General features: G+C 44.8%; 1 protein-coding gene and 1 non-coding gene across 11 annotated transcripts in view; one reads left to right on the top strand and one right to left on the bottom strand.

Moving 5' to 3' along the window:
* Window positions 1-17: 17 nt before the first annotated feature.
* Arsg (arylsulfatase G) overlaps window positions 18-24,136 on the bottom strand; it is a 117,832-nt gene continuing 93,713 nt past the window's right edge. For 6 of the 10 annotated variants that reach the window (XM_077800875.1, XM_077800874.1, XM_077800876.1 and 3 more), the window contains 3 exons: window positions 21,085-21,205; window positions 16,465-16,555; window positions 19-1,087 (listed from right to left, as the gene is read on the bottom strand). In XM_077800875.1, coding sequence (XP_077657001.1) covers window positions 813-1,087; window positions 16,465-16,555; window positions 21,085-21,205 — 487 coding nt within the window. In that variant the 3' untranslated portion in view covers window positions 19-812. Of the gene's footprint in view, window positions 1,088-13,939; window positions 14,051-16,464; window positions 16,556-21,084; window positions 21,206-24,136 lie in introns of those variants that run through there. The other 4 variants (XM_077800878.1, XM_077800879.1, XM_077800882.1 and 1 more) reach the window with 4 other exon arrangements.
* Trnaa-ggc (transfer RNA alanine (anticodon GGC)) lies at window positions 286-357 on the top strand. Its single transcript has one exon. It is a non-coding gene; the product is annotated as a tRNA-Ala (tRNA).

The raw sequence follows: 24,136 nt of genomic DNA, 5'->3' as shown, positions 1-24,136 counted from the left end.
AGTTTTCTTAAACTTTATTTCTTGGGAGCTTCAGGGTTCAGGAAGAAGTCTTCACACTACATTCACTTGACCTTTAAAAGGGGGAAAGGAGGAAGGGGTCACGGGCTTAGCCCTGGACTCCTGTGCTCCGAGACCTGGAAAGGGACCTGACTTCACCTGGTCCTGCTCCCGGCATCCCCTGGGAGCTGGCCAGTGAGCGCTCGGGCGCCTCCACACCTTTGGAGCCAGAGTCTGCATTTTTACAGGATCCCAGGTGATTTGTATGCCTATTACAGACGGAAGAGCTGGGGTGTAGCTCAGTGGTAGAGCACTTGCCCGGCATGCATGAGGCCCTGGGTTCAATCCCCAGCAATATAAAAGAAAAATAAAGATGGGGACAGTCTGCACATACTGGTTGGTACCAGTCTATGCTAATGTGAAGAGGAAACTAAAGCACACCAGGTATCTGCTCTGTGTCAGGTGACACACGATGCATTCTCATAAACTGCTTTACTTAACCTTCGAAATCACCTTGCAAGTGAGGTTAACTGCCCAAGGTCAAAACCTGGGGCTGGAACCTGTGCCTGACTCTGAAGCTGGTGAGCGTTCCATTGCACTACACTCACCACCCCAGAGCCAGCTCCGCTCAGGGGCATCCCTCAGCACAGCACGGAAAAGGGACAGTATGCAAAGAGGAGTTGCCAAGTGGTGGTCCCCAGACAAAATTCCGAGACTTGTTTTTATAGCCTAGGTGGGTAAAGAGGGTAAAGAAGTTTGAAAGCGAACCTGCCCGTCTGATTTCCAGCCATCCCTACAGTGGAAAAACTGGCCAGTTACGTGGTTTGGCAGCGGCAGGCGATTTGGTAGGGATTACAACAGGGAATTACTGAAGGATCCTGTGTGTAATCGGCTCTGGAGATGTTGTCATTGGCAATGTCTTGAAGGACGTCTGCGAGAACCTTCCTGACCTTGGGCAGCACGGCCTGGTACTCGGCACCCCCTCTCTGTAGAGGCTCCCCTTCTGCAGCGTCTTCTTGGAGATCGAAAATAAGAGGAGGATCTTGCTGCTGCTCAGGCCCGACACTTCCGTCACAAGCTCTGGCTCCACCTAGGGAAGGATGACCACATGCACCTCATCAGACTCACCTTGGCTCTGTGCTGTCAAGAGGAGACCTGGGATTGATTACAAATGAAACATACCAGCACTTGACACCCAGATGACTGTTCTCCCTGTCAGAGAACCTGCCACGAGAATCTCTTCCCCCTTCCAGTGACAATCCTGTCATTTACAATGATCTGGAACATCTCCTCGGAGCCAGGAGAACATTCCTCAAACTTCTTTCATCTCTCCCCTTTCAGGGCAAATCGAGTCCTTTGAAAACTGATTTCTTGAATACCAATTGGTGAATTAGATGGAAGGGAAGATGAGTAAATTCGCTTTGGGTTGAAGATGAAATTCTTACATGGATTAGAATCTGGGGCTGCTAACTCAGTCCCAAAAGAGGGATGACAAGAATGTTAGGAGGGACAGCCACATCCTCGGCTGTGATTAATGATTCTGATGGTGTCCCTCCCCTCTATCTCTGTAAAAGGGAGTTAAGGTATCTGGCAGAAATAAACATAATTGAATAAATAAAGGTAAGTAGGAGAGAAGTTCAAAAATACAGTCTGGCAGAGCGCGGTGGCACACACCTATAAACCCTGCAGCTCAGGAGGCTGAGGCTGGAGGTTTGCAAGTGCAAAGCCAGCCTCAGCAACTCAGCCAGGCCCTAAGCAACTTAGCAAGACCCTGTCTCAAAATTAAATAAATTAATTAATAAATAGATTAATTAAAAGGGCTGGGGACGTGGATCAGTGGTAAAAATGTTCCTGGGTTAAATCTCCAGTACCACCCTACCCCCCAATAAATAAATAAATAAATAAATATATATATATATATATATATACACACACACACACACACACACACATATAAATATGCGTATGTATACATATGTATACACACACATTTATATATACACACATACGCATATATATAAATAAATATCTGCCTCTGAGCATCTTAGTGCCCAAACATTATCAGTCTTTGGAAATTAAAATTTCCCAAAGAAATCATTAATTTCTTAGGAAAAGCTGAGCTTTTTCTGGCCTTTGGGTCTGAGAAATCTTCAATGGCTCCTCCTCTAGGGGACCCTGCACCACAGACTGCCCTATTCACATTTTTTTTTTTTTTTTTTTTGGTACTGAGAATTGATCCCAGAGGTGCTTAACCACTGAGCCACATCCCACGCCCTTTTCATATTTTATTTAGAGGCAGGGCCTTGTTAACTTGCTGAGGCTGGCTTTGAACTCGCAATCCTCCTGCCTCAGCATCCTGAGCCTCTGAGATTACAGGCATGCGCCCTGCACCCAGCTGCCCAGTTACATTCTTAACAAAAAATATAACTGTGTGATTAGGATGGTCCTTCTGTGGCTTGTGGCTTGGAGACTAGAGCATGATGCTCAAGGGAAATTCAGCAGAAGTAAATCTAAAGGGGCAAGGCCGTGCTACCTGAGGATGCAGTTTTCTGATCTAATCAGACCAGAAATAAAATTTGAAATACTGAGAAGAATCAGTAGAGTGCATAGCCCTGGGGTGGCCCTCCATGAGTGGTTTCCCTCCTGCCATCAAGATACAGGTTGTTATAGAGAGCAGGGGTCACCACACCTGCCATAGTTTGAAGCATCGACTGTATTCTTCATTACCAGTAAGGGGCACACAAAGTGACATGAGCTTTGACAATCAAGCAAAAGTTGGGACTGCCTTTTCTTGTAAAAATCAAATAATTCCACTTGAGGAAATCATGTCTGTCTAGAACCACCTTCTTCTAGATAACAATAGTAAATTCTAGGCCATACACTAAAAAGAAAAATTTTTAGACAATAGAAAATAACCACGACAGGCAGAAACTGGAAGAGATCCAAACCTTGAAAGAAGGAAGCCACGCTGGTTTGGATCTGTTTCAGATTTTTCCTAGGGACACTTCCTAGTCTGTAGCCTGAAGCTGGTAGCAACAGAGACCAAAGCTGGGGCCTGTCTGGCTTGAGGTGTCAGAGTTAGGACCACCACAGAAGATGGATACCGGTGGTGGGGGAATCCTGGGGAGGAGGCAGCCACAGAGGAGAAGCTTCCAAATCTCATATAAACTCCTTCGAATCCCTGGCTGACCCCTGACCTGCACAGGCCCAGGACAGAGATTCCAGCAACAGCCAGGAGACCAAAATAGCTCAGGAGGCGGCTCTGCTGCCACCTGCTACGGGGGAGACGGGCTGTACAGCAGGGTTCCGTTAACTTAGAGCAGCCTGAGGAACAGCTCCTGGGTCCCACCGAAGTCCCAAGCAGTTGAGGCTAGGAGTAGAGGTGATACCCTAAGACCAGCCTCTGCAGCTCAAGAGAACCTGCTGGTTGGCCGCTGGTAAGAACAAAGAACACTCAAGACAGAAAGCAGAATGTCCACAGTGCACCGTCACAGCATCCAGTTGATAATTTTTAAAAGCCGCTACCTAGAGCACCACCGCTTCCACTCTGGCACATAAGCAATTTGGAAACCACTGCTCTCATCCTAACAAGTAAACAGCTGAACCAACTGAAAAATCCACAACTCTGCTGGATCTGAGAAGTGAGGTCACCAGGCAAAAACACTGTCCCCCAAATGGAAAGACAGGTGGACAGAATCACCAACTTATCAGAGCAGAGAACTCTGGGGAACCAGAGTAGGAAAACCCAAACTCTAAGTAACCAACTACTGGAGGCTCTGTGTAGACAAGTCTAGGAAAACCCCGGGGTGCAGGGGTGGGGGGCCCAGTTATTGAAGACTCTCATGCTTCTTTTTTTTTTGGCAGTACTGGGAATGGAACCCAGGGCCTCTCCCAGTGAGCCACACCCCAGCCTTGTCTCCCACACTTTTTTTTTTTTTTGAATTTTTAATATTTATTTCTTAGTTCTCGGCAGACACAACATCTTTGTTGGTATGTGGTGCTGAGGATCGAACCCGGGCCGCACACATGCCAGGCGAGCGCGCTACCGCTTGAGCCACATTCCCAGCCCCCGTCTCCCACACTTTTGTGAGTTGTACCTCTAGGAGCTCAACCAGGTTCTCACAGTAAATATTACAGAAAAGCCGAGTGCAATGACACACGCCTGTAATCCCAGCAGCTTGGGAGGCTGAGGCAGGAGGATCGTGAGTTCAAAGCCAGCCTCAGCAATTTAGCAAGGTCCTAAACAACTCAGCAATACCCTATCTCAAAAAATAAAAAGGGCCAGGCATGTGACACATGCCTGTAATCCCAGCGGCTCAGTAGGCTGAGACAGGAGGATCATGAGTTCAAAGCCAGCCTCAGCAACTTGGTGAGGCACTAAACAACTCAGTGAGACCCTGTTTCTTAATAAAATACAAAATAGGGCTGAGGATGTGGCTCAGCGGTTGAGTGCCCCTGAGTTCAATCCCCAGTACCAAAGATAGACACACACACACACACACACACACACACACACACACATACATATATATAAAACAGAAAAATCCCCTCATGCTTCCAGAAGAGGGAGGAGAAAAGCAACAATTTTTAAAAGCCGCTACCTAGAGCATTCTATTCATCTTAACATAGCCTGCACTCAGGAAAAACTACTTCCCCAGTGCCTACATTATTGAATTTTTTTTTAAGAGCCTAACCAACTAAGGGAAGGGAAATACTCAACTCTCCATTCCACCTGAGAGGGGCAGGGGAAGGCTACATGGCTCTTGTGAAAATCATAGTCGGAGGCACAGGCTCTCCAAAAGATTGGGCCCTAATCACAGAACTAGGGACACTTCCTCTTTCCCTGCTTCTTAACCACCATGGTACTAAATGTACATTCACCAAGGTTTCTTTTATCTGGTACATTAGTTCAGTTATCAAGAAAAGAAAATTACTGCTCAGCCTGGTGGCACATACCTATAATCCCAGCCACTTGGAAAGCCAAGGCAGGAAGACAGAAAACTCGAGGTCAGCTTGGGCAACTTAGTGAGACCCTATCTAGGGGTCTGCCATTGGGGATTGAGCCCAGGGGTTCTTAACCATCGAGCCACATCCTCAGCCCATTTTATTTTTAAATTTGAGACAGAGTCTCACTAAGTTTCTTAGGGCCATGGTGAGTTGCTGAGGCTGACTTCAAACTTGCATTCCTCCTGCCTCAGCCTCCAAAGCTGCTGGGATTGTGGGCATGCACCACCATGCCCGGTTCAAATTTTTTTAAAAAAGGGAAGAGGATATAACTCAGTGGTAGAGTATCTGCCTAGCATATGTGAGGCAATGGGTTCCATCTTCAGTACCAGGATCATGAAGCAAACATCAAAACCTGAGTCAGATAAGGCAGTGTGGTTGGAATTATCAGACTGGGAATTTAAAATAATTGACTAATGCGCAAAAGGCTCGAATAAAGTAGACAGCCCACAGAAACAGGTAATGTAAGCAGGGAGATGGAAATTCTAAGAAAGAATAAAAACTAAAAGTTAATGATCAAAATGTTCTAGCAGAAATGCAGAATACTTTTGATGCGCTCATGAGTACTCTGGCTATAATGAAGGAAAGAATCTCTGAGTTGGAGAATGTTTCAATAGAAACTCCCAAAACCGAAAAGCAAAGCAAATAAAAAGCTAAAAGCAGAACAAGATACCCAAGCACTGTGGAAACACTACAAAGAGTGTAACATACACATAATGGGATACCAGAAGAGAAAAGGCAAACAAAGGAACAAAGGAAACATTTGAAGCAATAATGACTGAGAATTTCCTCAAACTAATGTCAGATACCAGCCACGGATCCGGGAAGGTCAGAGGATATCAGGCAGTTTTGTTTTTTTTAATTTTTATTAATACATGCACACGATAAAACAGTATAATTTGATCAATTTCAGTTTTAAAAGGAAAAAAATATACCTATACCTAGTGTATAATATTCAACTTGCAGGACTGAGGTGTAGCTCGGTGGTAGAGCACTTGCTTACCATTCGCAAGCCTCTGCAGTTGATCCTCGGGCAGCACAGGAGGAAAAATTACTTTAAATTTTTAAAAAAGGGAAAAAATCTTGAAAGAGGTTGGGGTAGGGATCAAAGTACAGAACTACACTTCATAAAAATTATAAAAATTTCACCTTCTCAGAAACCATGCAAGAAAGAAGAGAGTGAAAGGAAATATTTAAAGTTATAACAGAAGAAAACTACCCACCTAGAAATCTGCACCCCACAAAATTCTTTCAAAAGTAAAAGAAAAATTAAAGACTTTTCCTCAGGCAAACAAAAATTAAGAAAAGGTTTTGCTGGTAGCCCTGTCTTGCAAGCAATGTCACGAGAAGTTCTACAGAATGACAGAAAATTATTTAAGTCAGAAACTAGTATCTACATAAACTCGCAGCACTGGAGTAGCAGTAAGTGAAGGTAAAATTAAAAACTTCTGTTTTCCTTCTTGATGTTTCTTCAAAGTTGTAAGATCAACCATGTATTTGCTCATGTTTGCTTAGGTATGCACATTTGCTTATGCTTAAGTGAAATGAAGGACAGCGTTCTACAGGGAACGGGGGAAGGAACTGGGATTTTTTTCATTATACGGGACTTGCATCACCTTTGAAATGGTGTAATGTTGTTTGAAAGTGGACTTGAACTAGTTACAACTGTATATTACAAACTTTAGGGTAACCATTAAGAAAGACTTTTTAAAAAAGTATGACTGCCATAGTGAGAAAGGAAAGCAGATGGAATCATTAAAAATACTGTTACCACCACAAGAGGCAGAAATGGAGTGGAATATAAGAGTAGGCAAAAAGAACCTTACCTACAAAGGTCAGTTTTTGGGTTTTGGTGGTTTTTGTTGTTGTTGTTGTTTTGTTTTGTTGGCAGTGCTGGGGATTGAACCCAAGGCCTTGTGCATGCAAGGCAAGCACTCCACCAACTGAGCTATATCCCCAGCCCCAAGTAAGGTGATTTTTGACACAGTTTATTAAAACTTCTGTATTTGTTACATAATGGGGGGACATGGGACAAGTAGAAGAACTTTGGATTGGATAAAGGGAAGGTAGAGGAAGGGATGGGGTATGGGGGTAGGTAAGATGGTGGAATGAGAGGGACATCAGTACCCTAGGTACATGTATGATTGCATGAATGGTGTGACCCTACTTTGTGTACAACCAGAGAAATGAAAACTTGTGCTCCATTTGTGTACAATGAATCAAAGAGCATTCAGATGTCATCTATAACTGATTAGAACAAATAAAAATAAATAAATAAAAAAGTTTAAAAAATCGCCTAAACATTGATGATCTTAATGCATCAATTAAAAGGCAAAGGTTGTCAAGAATGGATCAAAATATAAACTCAAGGGGCTGGGATTGTGGCTCAGCGGTGGAGTGCTTGCCTAGCACATGCAGGGCCCTGGGTTCAATCCTCAGCAGCACATAAAAAAGTAAATAAATAAATACCATAAAGGTATTGTGTCCAACTACAACTAAAAATAAATATTAATATATATATATATATATATATATATATATAAACTCAAATGCATGCTGTCTATGGGAAACTGCTTTGAATAGAAAGACACATGGATGAATAGTTAATGGCTATGGGAAGATGTACCATGCTAACACTAATCAAAAGAAAGCAGGAATAGCTATGTTGATTCAGGGAAGAAGAGTTCCGAGTGAGGAGAGTTGTCAGGGATGAGGAGGAACATCACCTAATGATAAAGAGGTCAGTTCCCCAAGAAGACAGAACAACCCTTACTGTGCAGAGCATCGAAATACATGAGGCAGAAACTGATAAAACCACAAAGGAAAACTAGATGGGCCCACTATTACAGCAGGAGACTTCAATATCCCTCCATCAGAAATGGGCAGATCTAGCAGCCAGAAAATCAGCCAGTGTATCAGCTGAGTTCGACCACACCATCAACCCACTGGATATAACAAAAATCCATAAATTAGTTCAACAACAAGAGAACACGTTATTCTCAAGCGCATATGAAACACTCACCAAGTGCAATAGGATGGCTCTTAAACGTCCTCCAAAGACCCGTATGTCAGACCCTTAGTCCCCAGCCCATAGTGCCATCGGCACTGGTTCCCACTGGGAGGTTTGAGGTCACAGGGGCCATGCCCTTTAAGGGGATGCCTCTTTCTTGTCCCTTCCCTCTCTCTTTGCTTCCTGGCCACCACAAAGTGAGCAGCCACACACTCCTGCAATGATGTGCTGCCTTGCCGCAGGCCCAAAGTAACAGGGCCAATCAATCATGGAGTGAAACCTGAAACTGAGTCAAAATAAATCTTTTCTCTTTTTATTATCTCAGGCATTTTGTTACAGTAACAGAAAGCTGACTAATGTGCCAATGTAAATTATATTCTGGGCCATAACACACACCTGAACAATATGAAAAAATAAAAATTATACAATGTCTACCTTCAGACCAAAATGAAATTGAATTGGAAATCAATAATGGGAAGATTTAAAATCCCAAAATATTTGAAGATTAAACAACACACTTCTAAATAACACTTGAGTCAAAGGACAAGCCTCATGAGAAATTTTAAAATATCTGTAACTAAGTAAAAAATGAAAATAAAACATCAAAATTGGTGGTATGGGATGAAAGAAGTGCTAATAGGGCAACTCAAAGTCTTAAATGCATACATAAGAAAAGAAAAAAAGACCTAAAGATAATAACATAAGCTTCCATATTAGGAAACTAGACGTAGGAGAGGAAATTAATTCCAACATAAGCAGAAGAAAAGAAACAATAAAATTTTGACCAGGAATCAATGAAACTAAAAACAAGAAATAAATAAAGAAAATCAATGAAACAAAGAGCTGGTTTTATTAAGAGATTAATCTCTTTTATTAACCTTGTTTTGTTGTGATAACCTTCTAGCCAGGTTAAGAAAAAAAAGACCCAAACCATTAATATCAGAAATAAAAAAGATGACATTGGTACTAATGTCCCACAGACATTGAAGGGACAATAAAGAAATATTATGAAAAACCTGTGCACATAAGTATGATAACCTTGATAAAAACAGACCAAGTCCTTGAAAGACAACTGCTACAACACAAAGAAACAGACAATCTGAAGAGGCCTGTATCTGTGAAAGAAATTGAAATAATAATAAACTTCCAAGACAGAAAATACCAGGCATAAGTGACGTGGTAGCCGGGTTCACTGCTGTGACAAAATCCTTAAGTAAAACAACTTAAAGGAAAGAATAAAAGATTGATTGTGGCTCATGGTTTCAAAGGCTGCCGTCCATCCACTGTCTGCCGGCTCCATTGGCCTAAGGTGAGGTAGAACATGATGGCAGAAGGGCACAGCCCAGCAAAGCTGCTCATCTCATGGTGGCAGGAAAGGGCTGGGGACAAGGCCTACCCTTCCCAGGCATGCCAGTGGCCTACTGGACACCACCTCACAATAGCACCACCAACTGGGGACCAAGCCTTCAATACTAAGTCTTGGGGGGACACTCCAGATCCAAGCTATGGGATGAATTCTACCCAACATTTAAGGAAGAAATGACACCAGTTTTCTACAGTCTCTTCCAGAAGATGGACACAGAGGACAGATACAGTCCTATCCCATTCTCTAAGACCAGCATGAACCGAACACCAAATCCACACAAAGGTATCACAAAAGAAAACTACAGACCAATGCCTCTTATGTACATAGAGGGAAAAATCCTCAGCAAAATATTAGCAATGGAACCTATCGATGTATTTTTTAAAATACCTTTATTTTTATTTACATGTTTTTTTATGTGGTGCTGAGGATCGAACCCAGGGCCTCATGCATGCGAGGCAAGCGCTCTCCCACTGAGCCACAACCCCAGCCCTCAATGTATTTTTTTAAGTACACTCCATGACCAAGTGGGATTTGTCCCATGTCTGCACAGCTGGTTCAAGATTTAAAATCAATTCCTCGAATCCATCACCTCAAAGGCTAATGAATAATGACACGATCAAACCAACAGATGCGGAAAAACCATTTGCCAAGATTCAGTACTCACTTGTTATTTTTTTAAAAAACTCAGCAAACAACTTGATGAAAAATCATATACAAAACCCCTACAGCTGACATACTTCACAGTCAAAAACTAGAGGCTTTATTGCTAAGAGCAGGAATAGATGAAGATATTGCTTCTTATTGCTCCTTGATCCACATTATACTAGAAGTCTTGTTTGATGTATGAAGAAAGGAGATAAAAGGCATGCTATTGGGAAGAAAGAAAGAAACTGTCTATCCACAGATGAGGTAATTGTCTATGCATAAAATCTGAAAGAATCCACCCTCTGAAATCCCAGAGCTAAGAAGAGATTACATCAGGGTTACAGGATACAAGGTTAATATCCAAGAGTTGGTCTCTTTCGTACGTATAGGCAACGAAGAGGTAGAATGTGACATTAAAAGCAATACCATTTATAGTAGCACCCTCCAAAAATAAAATACTTAGGTATAAATCTAACAAAATATCTATACTACCTACTTGAGGGAAACCATAAAGCTCTAATGAGAGAAATCAAGTTAACAAAGAATCTGCATTCATGGACAAGACGACTCAGGATGGTCAAGAGGTCAGTTTCCCCACCACTTGCTCCAAGTATTCAGTGCTATCCCAATAAAAATCTTGGCAATTTGTTTTGTGAATACTGACAAATTGATTATGGAGGTCACCTGGAGAGACGAAAGATTCAGAATAGCTAATAAGATATTGAAGGAGAATAAAAATGTCAGGGGCTACCTGACTTCAAAGTTTACTGGAAAGTTAAAATAATCATGACTGTGGTATTGGTGAAAGAAAGGAAAAATAGATCAATGGACCAGAATAGAGCCCTAAAATAGATCCATATAGATGCAGTTAACTGATCTTAGACAAGGAACCAAGGCAATTCAATGGATTGAAGTTTGTTTGTTTTTCTTGGTAATAGGGATTAAACCAAGGGGTGCTTAAACACCGAGAAATATCCCCAGTCCTTTCTATTTTTTTATTTTGAGACAGGGTCTTGCTAAGTTGTTTAGGGCCTTGCTAGTTTTCTGAGGCTGGCCTCAAACTTGCAATCTCCTGCCTCAGCCTCCTGAGCCACTGGGATTACAGGCACACTTCACAGTGCCTGGCTAAATTAATCCTTTTTCAACAAATGAAAGGCCCTAAACAACTTAGCAAGATTAAGCCCAGAAGTTGAAGACCAGCCTGGAACACATAGGGACAACATAGGGAAACCCCATCTCAAATAAAATGAAACAAAATAAAAATCAAGAAACATTGTAAAACAACAACCTAACTTTACACCTTAAAGAACTAGAAAAAAGAAGAAAAATTATAGAAAGCAGAAGGAAAGAAAATAATAAAGAGTAGGTCAGAGATAAATAAAGAATATAAAAACAATAACCAGATGTAGTAATGCATGCCTATAATCCCAGAGACTTGGGAGGCTGAGGCTGGAGGCTCACAAGTTTGAGGTCAGTCTCAGCAACTCAGCAAAGCCTAAGTAACTTCGTGAGACCCTGTCTCAAATAAAAATTTTAAAAAGGGCTGAGGAGGTTTCTCCGTGATTAAGCACCCTTGGGTTCAACCCGTAGTACATCCTCCTCTCAAAAAATGAAGAAAAATCAGTGAATCCAAAAGTTGGTCCTTTGAAAAAAGTGACAAAATTGACAACTTTTAGTTAGGTCGAGTAATAAAAATAGAAGATCCAAATTACTAAAATCAGAAATGACAGCTGCATATTGCTCATGATCCAAAAGAAATAAAAAGAAATGTAAGAGCATGTTATGAAGAATTAAATGTCCTCAAACTGGATAACCTAGATAAAATATTCAAATTACTAGAAACATAAAACCTACCGAGACTAAATCACAAAGAAAAACATGAAATCTGCATGGACCTATAAATATTAGGAGATGACTAAATCGGTAATCAAAAATCTACAGACAAGCTTGGTGTAGCAGAGTTTCAGTGCTTATTTAGCATTCATGAAGACTTGGGTTTAATCCCTATCACCAAAACCAAAGCAAAAAAGAAATCTATTAAGAAAGAAAATCCCCAGACCTGATGACTTCGCCAGTGAACTCCCCCAAACATTTTAAAGAAAAACTAATATTGATCTTTTTTTCAAGCTTTTCCAAAAATATTGAAGAGGAAGGAATACTTCCTAACTCCTTCTATGAGGGCAGTATTTACTTTGAACCAAAACCAGAAAAACACTTCAAGAAAACCACAGACCGGAATCTCTTATGAACTTTGACACAAATCCTCCACAAAATTCTAGCAACTCAAATTCAGCCGCATGTTAAAAGACCAATTGAGATGGATTCCTGGAATGCAAGGATGGTTCAACAGATGAAAGTCAGTCAATGCAATACGTCACATTAATAGAACAAAGGGGGAAAACTCATGATCATCTCAATTAATGTACAAAAAAACTTCTGACCAAATTTAATACCCTTTCATAATAATAAAAAAATGGAAAAAACCCACATTACTGACCATATTTTAAATATGGGAAACTAAGATGCCAGAAAAGTTAAATAAATCACCTGGGTCAGAAAGACTCAAATGTTGATTTACCTAAGTTTTTTTTTTTCCTACACATGCTGCCTCTAACACAAGGCAAAGATACCCAATTTTGCCACATCTATTTCACATAGTATTGCAAGTTCAGCCAGAGCAATTAGACAAGAAAAAAAATTAAATCAAAATTGGAAAGGAAGAAGTACAATAATCTCTTTCATATATGATATTATATATAGAAAACCCTACAAGTCTCTCTCTCTCTCTCTCTCTCTCTCTCACACACACACACACACACACACACACACAAAATCAGTTATATTTATAGATGTTAACAATGAACAATCTGAAAAAGATAGTATAAAAACAGTTCCATTTCAAAAAAAAAAAAAAGAATAAAGCAGGAATTAACAAGAAAGCAAATATTTACACAATGAAAATTATAAAACATTGCTGAATGAAATTAAATAATACATAAGTAAAACATACTATATTTATGAATGACTTAAAATTATTAAAATGTCAATACCACTCAAAGTGACATACATATTTAATGCAACCCTTACCAAGATCCCAATGATTTTTTTTTCAGAAATATAAAAGTCCATTCTAAAATCCACATGGAACCTCAAGGCACCCAGAATAGCCTAAACAATGTTGAAAAGGAAGAATAAAGCTGAAGGCCTTTCACTTCCTGATTTCCATACTTAACTACAAAATGACAGTAATCAAAACAGTATGGTAGGGCTGGGGCTGGGGCTCAGTGGCAGGGCACTTGCCTAGCATGTGTGAGGCACTGGGTTTGATCCTCGGCTCCACATTAAAAATTTATAAGTAAAATAAAGGCATGCTGTCCATCTACAACTATATAAAAAATTTTTAAAAAACAGTATGGTAGTGACATTTAAAGACAGACCTATATATAAACTAATGGAAGAGAGAGCCTAGAAAAACCCCTTACAAATATGTTGATTATTACATAATTAGTATTCAATGAGGGTGACAAGACCATTCAGTGGGGGAAAGAATGGTCTTTTTTGACAAATGGTATGAGGAAAATTGGATATCAACATGTAACACAATGAAAATTGGGCATTTCCTAACACCCACAAACAAAAGCTAACTCAGATCAAAAACATAAATGTAATGCCTAAAACGACAAAATCTCTTAGGAGAAAAACAGGGCAAAATCTTGGAGTTGGCAAAGTTTCATGGGTGAAGTCAACCAAATAGGAAAGAAATAATACCAAATCTTACACAAACCCTCTCAGAAAACAGAAGAGAAGGGAACACTTTTCAACTCTTTTTTATGAGATCAGAAAAACCCAATCCCGAACCTTGGCACAGACATGATAAGAAGGGGAAATTAAAAACAAAATCTTTGCAAATCTGATCCAGAAAAATATAAAAAGAATAATACAACATCATGACTAAGTGGGTTTGTCCGGTAATACCAAGTTGGCTCAGCATCTGAAGATGGTCATTGTAACTCACGGCACTGGGGTACCTGTGCAGGCATAGACACGGGAGAACTCACCAAATTGCACGTTTTAGATCTATGCCATTCACTATGTGAAATTTGCCTTAATTACTTTAATGGGGCGGGGGTGGGGGTGGGGTGGGGTGGGATGAGGTACCTTAACTGTAGGTCACACACACCAAAACAGAGGCCACTCCTAGTTTTTGACCACAACATCCGCATCCTCATGATACAAGAACACATTGTTCTCTAATGTAGCAGACATCAATTTATCTAGCTTATCCAAAAGCAGTTTTAAGTAATTAGGGTGCAAATTTTTCACAGTGGGGGTGGGGGCTTAAGGAAGAATCCGAACACATTCGTGTGTCACCCTGTTCCCAATCCTTATCAAATGTCTAGTGTCCAAGTGTCCCCACCCAGATTACCCTGGGTGTCTGGTGGCTCCTCAGAGGAAAAGACCTTCCCTGGGGATTGGAATTCCTGTCTGATTGTGATCGCTTTAAACAACCCTATTACTTCACAGTGACATTTAGGATTCCACTAACGTGGTGCCAAGGGCTCTTCCGGCAGGGTTATTCTGAAATTAACTTGGCCTGGAGTCCCATACCTCTTAGATCATGTCATATAAGGACTTTCATCTAGGAACTTTCATCTGAAACCACAGCAAATATCTGACTGTTTTGTTTGGGGTTTTAGAGAATCAAAGATTCTTGTGACATTTTTAATATCCCTTGAGTTATAAATTTAAAAAAAAAAAAGTTGTGTTTTTTCACGCCACATTTTCTCTGGGATCACTGATCTACACCCAGAGAAAATAATTTTTGGTTTTATTACATAATTCTTTGAAAATCTCCAACATTAAATAACTACATCAAACTGGAATCTGCATCTTATCCCAGATTTTTGGCTTTTTAATTTTTTGTTCATTCCTTTTAAAACATGTTAGGATTCACACATTTCTCTGGACTCTTTCATCTTTTTTTTTTTTTTTTTTTTTTTTGGTACCAGGGATTGAACTCAAGGGCATTCAACTACTGAGCCACACCCCCCGCCCTGTTTTGTATTTTATTTAGAGACAGGGTCTCACTGAGTTGCTGAGCGCCTTGCCATTGCTGAGGCTGCCTTTGAACGTACCATCCTCCTGTCTCAGCCTCCTGAGTTGCTGAGATTATAGGCATGTGCCACAGCTCTCAGCTCCTCTTCATTGTCTTACTGTACAAGACCGTGGGTTAAGCACTTCAGGTCAATAAAAATAAAAGAGCCTAAAGAATTCTGGGTTCAGATGGCTTCTAGTGCTCCCGGGCATGGAACCCAGGGCAAGCCAGACACATATGAGCTACATACACCACCAGCCCTGAGTTCTGTGTTGAGAGAGCTTAAAGCCAGTCAAGGAAATAGAGCCAATGCAAAAATGACATCATAGGTGACAATGAGACAGATACACAACTTTTCCAAATCCTGCCCACCTGGAAAGATAAGAGAGAGTTTTACAACCAAGGAGGCATTGTGTATGGAGCCTTCATTGCCCAGAGGGATTTTAACATGGAGGCCAAAGACAAAGGATCTTGCTCTTGAAGATCTGGGACTGGAAGCCCCTGGTCCAGGACAGGGAGTCTGATTTCAGCTGGCAGAAAAAAAAGTCACTGGAAGATTCTGAGCAACGTTCAAGAGTGACATTTCTAAACTATACATTTAAGGGCCATAGAGGAATCCAAGGAGCAATGGAGTGAACCAAGAAGAAAAGAGACTTCTGTCTGCTAAATAAACCTCTAAAATCTATTTTCTGAAACAGTTTATTGTCAAGTAAATTACACTTTAAAATATCTCTAGGTTTCCATTTCATGTCCAGCCAAACTGGCATTTAAAGCACAACAATGGAAGCCAGGCGGCATGGTGGCCACGCCTGTAATCCCAGCTAACAGGAGGCTGAGAGAGGAGGGTCACAAGTTCAAGGCCAGCCTCCACAACTTAGTGAGACCCTGTCTCAAAATTAAAAAAAATAAAAAAATAAAAAAGGGTTAGAGATGTGGCTCAAGGATACAGTGCCCTTGGATTCACTCCCCAGTACCAAAAGAGAAAAAGAAAAAGAACTGGCAATGTGGTTCAGTGGTTCAATGCCCCAAACCAGAAAAGAAAAAAAGAAAGCGTCACAATGGAACATTCTCTCACATGAGAAGGAACAGACCAGAAGTGCTGCGAGCTAGGAGTCGGCTGCAAGTTCAGGCAACCAGCAGGAAGACCTTGTTGGTGTACTGGTGTCTCCAGGGCCGTGCTGGGTCCTTCCGCCAGGCCTGGGCATGGGGCTGGCACCATCAGAGGTGTTTTGACCTCCTCGACAGAGGACAGCTCACTATAACTCCTGGAAACCTCAGTAAGAACCCAGGAGCCCCCACCCAGGTGCTCCTGCATGCAGGAGGCAGGGCTGGGCGGCCCCCACTCACCGGTGATATAGAAGGCTTTGTACCTCTCCAGGCGGACAGTCTGCAGGGCTCCGTACCCTCCAGCTGCGCCGCTGTTGGGGTGGAACAGCACCTGGAAAAGACGGCAATGCTTACTCCCTGCACGGCACCTCTCTCCTGGTCCACAGGACCCCACCCCACACACACTGACAGACACGGGCCTGTAGCCAGCCAGGAGACGCACGGAAGTGTTATTCTGCTAGTTGTTTGCTAGTTGTTAAAGAGAAGCGGAGGCCTCTGGACCATCTAGTGAAACTCGCTCTGTAATTGGCAGGGTCCGGGGGCAAAGCGAGAATCAGGGATGCTTTGTTCACAAATTGAAAACTTCCAGACAGCCAGGGCAGAGCTTTAAACCAAGCTCAGGGTCCCCCTAAGGGTGGGGATGCCCACCAGTACTGCTTGTGCCCCATCCCTCAGGTGCAGAAAGGAGCCTGCTGACCTGCCTGATTCACTAACATCCCCAGGGCCTCTGATGCAGCTGACCCTTTTGAAAAAAGACTCCTTCAGCTTCAAGTCACTTTTCCACCAGACCCTTGAGCAAGGACAGTACAAGAGAAAGAAAGCCTTAATTTCCCCCAGCACGAGGCACAGTCTAGTCTCTGGGCCTGTGTATTCTTTGTTTATTTGTTTTTAGTGCTGGGATCAAACCCAGGGCCTCACACACGCAAGGCTAGTGCCCTACCACTGGGTAGCACCCCCAGCCTAGCCTCTGAGCCTGTGACTCAGTCCTACTGTACTGAGACAGAGGAAATCTTTCCTCATCGAGTCATAAATGCAAGAATTACCCTAAAGAACGGAAACACCTCATTCAGAGTTCTCCAGGGAAGCATTTGGTAGGAAATAAAAGGCCAGAATTCTTTGTAGGTTGGTGGGTTTGGGCTGGAGGCATGAGACTGCCCTGGTATGAATCATGACTGTATACGTTGCTGGAAAGACGCTGACGTGATTCAGAGTTTCCATGGGGCTCAAAAAAAAAAAAAATGAAAACATCTGTTGGAGCCGTAAACATCTGTCCCACAAGTTCCTAAGCCCTGAGAGGCTGCTGCCCAGGGCGGGGACCCCCACCTGCTGCTCTCATGCTCTGTGCTGTCAACCCCTGCAAACACCCCGGTTACATGTGATGACAGCAGGCTCCTTCCAGACAGGAAAAGACGTCCTAACGGAAACCCTCACTTCCTCCATCCCTCATCGAAAGCTCCTCCGCTCGGTGGAACACTGCTGTGTGTCCCTGGAATGCACAGAGGTGAGAGCTGGACCGTCCACCGTCAACCAATCTATGTGGTGTTCAGATCTCCAGAAAAGGGGAGTCGAGGTTGGCCACTTCAAACCGTCAATACCGTCTGGGTAACAGAAACCCAAGAGGGTGGGCTGCCCTATTCTGAATACGCCTGGGGCCCGACCAGAAGTCACTTCCAGAATCCAAGAGGAAGCAGAACTGTGGGGTGGGTCATTTTTTGGAAATGTGGATGGATGCAGAGGAACTCGCATGCACGTTTTTCTGTTGAGCAGACGTGTCATGGCTTTCTCCTGCACCTCAGCATAGGAAGAAGGTTGGCAAGTTTAAGTAGGAATCAGTGGAGATATTTCCTCTCCAGAGGCCTGGGTGAATTTCAGAAATGATCTTATCTTCACAAGCCTGCCGTGGCCTTCTTGGTGGACTGGCTTGTTGTTGTTGTTTCGGGTTTGTTTGTTCGAGACAGGATCTCCCTATGTAGCCGGGCCGGCCTTGAACTCTTGGCTTCAAGTGATCCTTCCTCCGGGGGCCTCCCGAGAGGCTGGTATTACAGGCACCTGGCCTCTTGTTTTCCCAGCCATGCAGGACTCCCCTTATGATAGGTCCTGGGGGCCAACCCTAAACAGTATCACTAGAAGGTGGGCTCCCTCACCCCCGGCCAGGGGCGCACAGCCCGCAGTCTCCCAAAGGGTGGATAGAGGAGGCCGTGGGTCATTAGCCTGTCACTCATGATGACCTCTTTCACCACTAGGGGCCTCCCTAAGAGAAGTGATTGGTGTTGGGGAGACTACCTACCAGCTTCTGTCTCTCAAGTGAGAGGCTGACGGTGGCGACGATGTTGCGAGTGTCAGCTGCTGTGGGTTTTGACCATCACAGACATGATGTCCCAGGAGGGGGATGAAGTAGGTCATGAAGCCACGGTAGGAACACTACGTGCATCACACTTCGAAGCCCATGACCTGGGGAGGTGGCCCTAGGGGAGGTGACTCCAGGTGGCTTATTTCTTCAACCCTGGGTTACTTGATTTATGATAGAGGGAAGAACCTATCTGCTGATAAGCACCTGTATATTGTTTTGAGCTGACTGTCCAGAGGGTACCTTGAGCTTCTAGAAACCAGAATGGTTTCCTAAACCAACCCCTACTGGAACTCTTATAAGCTGAGGAGGACACATCTGTGGGTGGACACAGACTACGTTAAGAAATACATATGAACGATATACACATATGAATGTGTGGGGGTGTCATGTGTCATGATATCCGTATTTTTCAAAAACACACTCATGTTTTTACTTGCTGGTATTCCCTAAAGCCATTCCAAGTTCAAGACCATTTAGTGTCTTCAATACTATTATCTCAGTTCAAGAGAGAAGCTGACCAGAGAAGACCCAGCCTGAATTCTGGACCAGAAATGACACCCGGTACCCTCAGACTCCAAATAGTCTATCTCGAGCACCTCCACTAACATCACAGGTCTGCTGCCGGGGAAGTTGGGCGTGGCCCCCAGGTGCCAGCACGCATGCGCTTTCACCCTTGAGGACACCTCAGCGCCTCCCGCAGGCCGAAGCTCGCCGGCTGTGTCTTTTGAGACCTCTGCGCATGGTTGGGAGCAAACGGACCCCTACTCCAGCTGCGCTGGCGCACAACACAGGTCCCCATGATGATGTTGGGACTTGTATCGGCTTCTCCCACCTGGTTCCAGGCCTAACCTGTGCGCACGGGCTGGTCTGGGGCCCCTCGTGAGTCTGCGCAAAGCTGCGAGCAGAGGAAGAGAGCGCGCGCTCCCCTGTCTGGGAACGGAAGTGAGTGCGCGCAGGAGCTGGCATCCACAGGCCAACCAACAACGTCAAGGAGACCACAGTCCTTGAAGCACTTCCTGGTGACCCCAATTATCCTGTTAGTAGCCATGGCAATAAACACTGAGCAGCACCTCTCCACTGACGTCCTGGATAACCCCCCAGGGTCACACCGTGCTAACTTCCAGCCTCAGAGCGGAAACCATCTTCCTGCTTCGGCCTCTGATTAGAGACCTGGAGGGGTGCGCAGCTCTGCAACAATCCTGTGGCATGCCAGCATCTTCAAAGGCCCTTTCCAGCCTAATCTGACAACTAAGAACTGTATTAATGTGCAAAGAGGCATCAGTGGCCTATTGAGCCACTGAGGGCCAGTGTTCTGCGTGGCCAGGGGACGCTGGGAGGGAAGGGCTGCTTCCATAAGCAACCAGCCAGCCAGGTGCGGTGGCACATGCCTGTCATCCCAGGGGCTCAGGAGGCTGAGACAGGAGGATGGCAAGTTCAAAGCCAGCCTCAGCAAAAGTGAGGCACTAAGCAACTCAGTGAGACCCTGTCTCTAAATACAAAATAAGGCTGGGATGTGGCTCAGTGGTCAAGTGCCCGTGAGTTCAATCCCCAGTTCCAAAAATAAAATAAAATAAATAAAATAAGCACCAGCCCGTGGTGCACTTGAGCACATCTGAGTCACTTCCATGTGACCCTCAAAGACATAAATAGACCCTTTGAAGTGTGAGTCCCCAACAGAGAGCCAGGTGCTTGCCGGGCCTGATGCAGGGGCCTCCAAGCTCCTCTCCACGCCTTCCCTCCTCCCACTTCCTCTTCCTTTGGTGAAAGGCAAACACTTGGAAATGACAGGGAAAGGCCATCAGGACTGACATTTCCTGGCTGCTGCTGCCATGAAGGGCTTCCAAACAGGGGACACTGCGGAAGTAATGCCGGGAAGTCGAAGCCCAAAGCCATTTCGGGGGGCTGCTGGGTTAAGGCTGCTTGGTCAAGATCAGGCTGCAGCATGTGTGCTGAGCCCTCCCGGAGCCAGGGGAATGTCAGGGGTGTTGCTGTCCCTGCTGTCCAAGAGGTCTTTATTCCGTTGTTCACCCAGTTTGCATTGACTGGATGCTGGCAGGGTGCAGGTGCTGGTAGGTGTGCTGAGAATTTAGAGGTGAACCCAACAGCCAGGACTCTTGCCCTTGGAAAGCTCCCGTCCCAGTCAGGGAGCCCCACAATTAACAAGTGACAGCCCATGATCAGGTATCTCATCCAAAAACATGCTGGGTACCTAAGCTGTCAAAAAACTGAATGCATGCAGAAAAAAAAAATCATTCTAATATTATAGAGAATAAGAAGCACTCACATCCACATCCCTTAGCTAATTGTTAAATATTCAGATTAACAAACAGGATTATTTATGGGGTGGGGGTGGGGATTCTCCCAAAGGATCTGAGGTTTCTGGAACCAGCCACTTGTATCTGTCTTCTGAAGGTGGTCATGTTTGCTCAGAGGCAACCAGGTGCTGGATGACAGGCCAAAGGCCAGCCTCCTGCAGAGCCCAGGCGTGGGGACATGCTCCCTCCACTTACCCTGTGCCCCGTCTTCGACCTGCCCAGGAGCACCTCGGAGGCATCCAGTCCATCAAAGCGTCGATCTTGGGGCAAAGTGGCCTGCGCCAGGGCCACCACAGTGGGGAAAATGTCCAGCACGCTGCAGAAGGAACCAGATGTGGTCGGTCCCAGCTCTCTCAGCTCTTTCCCTGGCCCTGCTGGGCTCAAATCCCACCTGAACTAGCTCAGAGCCAACACGACAGCCTCCCTGCGGCCCACCCTTTCCACCTGCCTGCCCTTCCTTTGGGATCTACTTCAACTTCTGCTGCGACAGGAGGCAGATGGGTGTGGTGGCTCGGCACCCAGGCTCTGTAGCCAGCTGTTACCTGGGCTTGGATCCCAGCTCTGCCACCTGTCTATCTTCTGAGGCACTGGCCTCAGTTTTCTACTCTGTGAAATGGGTGTTTTAGTCAAAGTACCTGCCTCAGTGGGTAGCTGTGTGGATGAAACACACAGGTAGGGTATAAAGAAGACAACCTGGCACTCAGAGAGCGCTTATTGGATGTTTGTGTTATGCTCACAAACAGAGGCACCCCACATGGGAAAGGGGTAGGGATGTATCTAGGAACTGAGTTCAACCTGTCTCCACGAGGCCTCAGCCACTCGCCTAGAGTGGGGTCTCTGTCTCAAAAATATTTAGTCTCTCGTCATGGTATGTGACGCATGCTACCCCCATTATTTTAGCTCTTTTTTTTTCCCATTATAAAAATAGTGTTTATGGTCTAAGAAATCAGAGCATCCAAAACCATAAAAGAGAACACCTCACACACAGTCTATCCCCCCAAGGCAGCCGCTGTTAACATTTTGGGAGGTTTTGTTAATGGGACTTTTTTAAAGTCACGTGATGCAATTTTACCCTCCCCCACGGCACCTCCCCCTCCGATCCTCTGTGCTCACGTCGGAAAGGACTCTTCAGCGAGAACAGAGTGGCCGCCCTTCCAACAGGCCTGTTTCTCTGAGAGCCAGACCCACTGACAGGGTTGGCCCAACGTGAGGTCTCTCTCAGGCCAGGAGGAGGCCCCGGTCCCCAGGTGGGCACAGCAGCCGAAGGCGGGCTCCTACCTGGGAGGGCCACAAAGGCCACAGCTCCCCACCTTCCCCACCCTGAGGCCTGGGGAGGGGCTCTTCACCCTCGGAGGGCATGGCAGAGAGAACCTGCCAGGCGTGGGCTCCTCCTGCCCTCCCACCTCCTCCCTGGACGCCAGACAGAATCTGTGGACCGGGGTAGGGAGCGTTTCTATCTGCCGGCAGGTCTCACAGTCTGCGGAGCCCGGGGCTTATCTGGGGAGATAGGCTGTAGGAGCTGGCATCCCACACTGATGCACAGTCAAGGCTTGCCGAGTCAGCGCTCACAGAGTACAGAACAGTCCAGAAACCTGTCCAGAGTCCAAGGTTCCTGCCACACACTGGGAAGCACAGAGCACTTCACTGCCATCAGAAAAGGCTGCGATGGTGTGGGGCTGTTTGCTGAGTTTTCTCTACATGGCACCCCTAAGAGAGATCAGCATCCGCAGGGTCAAACCAGTGAGAGAGAAAAACACGATCTGCCTTAGATTTTTGGAATGAATTCTACCGTATTTTTTTCCATCTGAAGAGGAATTGGCGTCACAGATGAGTCAAATCAGTAAGCAAGAAAAAACAGAACCTACATTAGATCTTGGGAATATAATGTAGACTTTCTTTTTCCATCTCATTTTTTCCCCCTCCTAGCATGAGATCTAGCATCGTAATTATCTAGCACTAAATCTAACCTTCACAGAATCCTGGTGTCTCAGAGTTTGGCAGAATCCTCAGAGGCACCTACTCCACCCAGAGCACAAAGAAAACCTCTTACCAACCAGAACAACGACTTCAATAGGTCTGTCGAGTCGTGCTGCTTGCTCAAGGCGGCCCAGCCCTGCGTTGGCAAGCTCTGGTTATCAAGTCCTTCCTCAAGGGACGGAGAAGACCAAGTCTCTGGGGTTAGCCCTGTCAGCGGGAAATGCTCCCTGGTAGATGAAACCCCTGCTAGATGAAGGACTGAATTTGGAGAGAGCATCTATCCTACAAAGGCTACCAAAGGTACCCTAGCTACTCCAAATCTCAAGCCCTAAATTCGAAGCTGGTCCTAGGAGCCGAGAATTGCTCACCTGTAATCCCAGACTCTGGAGGCTGGGGCAGGAGGATGGCAAGGTTGAGGCCAGCCTCAGCAACTTAGGGAGGCCCTGTCTCAAAATAAAAAGCAAAAAGGGCTGGGGGTGTGGCTCAGTGGTAGAGCACCCCTGGGTTCTATCCCCAGTATGAAAAGAAGGAAGGAAGGAAGGAAGGGAGAGAGGGAGGAAGGGAAGGAAGGAGGGAAGGAGGGAGGGAGGGGTCCTGGGAGTCTTTGAAACCTCTGAGAAAGAGAGCAAACAAAGCAAAAGCCAAAGCCTGAACTTTCACGATGTTCATGTCTGCACCTGGCTTCTGGCAGAGTGTTGGCTTTGGGGATCTTCACAGGGTCGGGGTGTGCTTGTTCTTGGACCTTTCCTTCCATAAAAATAAATCAGACTTCATCATTGTATGGGTGTAAAGGTGAGTATATAAAAATGTCGGCATTAAGCCATTTTTTTTTCCACCTAAAAGTTCAGGTTTTCTCCTTGGAATTTTAAAAGAAATTAAAAGTTGCCGGGGCCCTCCACGTCCTGTGGACTTTGCCTCTGGACAGGGAGCCAGGTGAGCTTCAGATAAGAGGAAGCCCCAGTTGCGGGGCCTTTTGGCTATGAGGAGGGCAGTCAGGAGCCTGCTTTGGGAGGGCCAAGGGGCCTCTGCACAGTGACCTGGAGGTGGGCGCAGAGTGGGCGGCGGCGGCATCTTTGCAAGTTCCAAGCCGCTGTGAGAAGCTTCTCTTCTTCCTTCACAGAGCTCTGGCCAGTCCAGGCTCTGAAGGTTGTTTACGAGAAGTGTGTGTGTGTGTGTGTGTGTGTGTGAGAGAGAGAGTGTGTGCTTGCTTGCTTCCTTCCTTTCTTTTTTGAGATGGGGTCTCTCTATGTTGCTCAGACTGGGACACCTG

The sequence above is a fragment of the Urocitellus parryii genome, chromosome 7 (genome assembly GCF_045843805.1).
Source record: "Urocitellus parryii isolate mUroPar1 chromosome 7, mUroPar1.hap1, whole genome shotgun sequence".
In the NCBI taxonomy this organism is placed as follows: Eukaryota; Metazoa; Chordata; class Mammalia; order Rodentia; family Sciuridae; genus Urocitellus; species Urocitellus parryii.
This window is presented reverse-complemented; position numbering and strand designations above follow the sequence as displayed.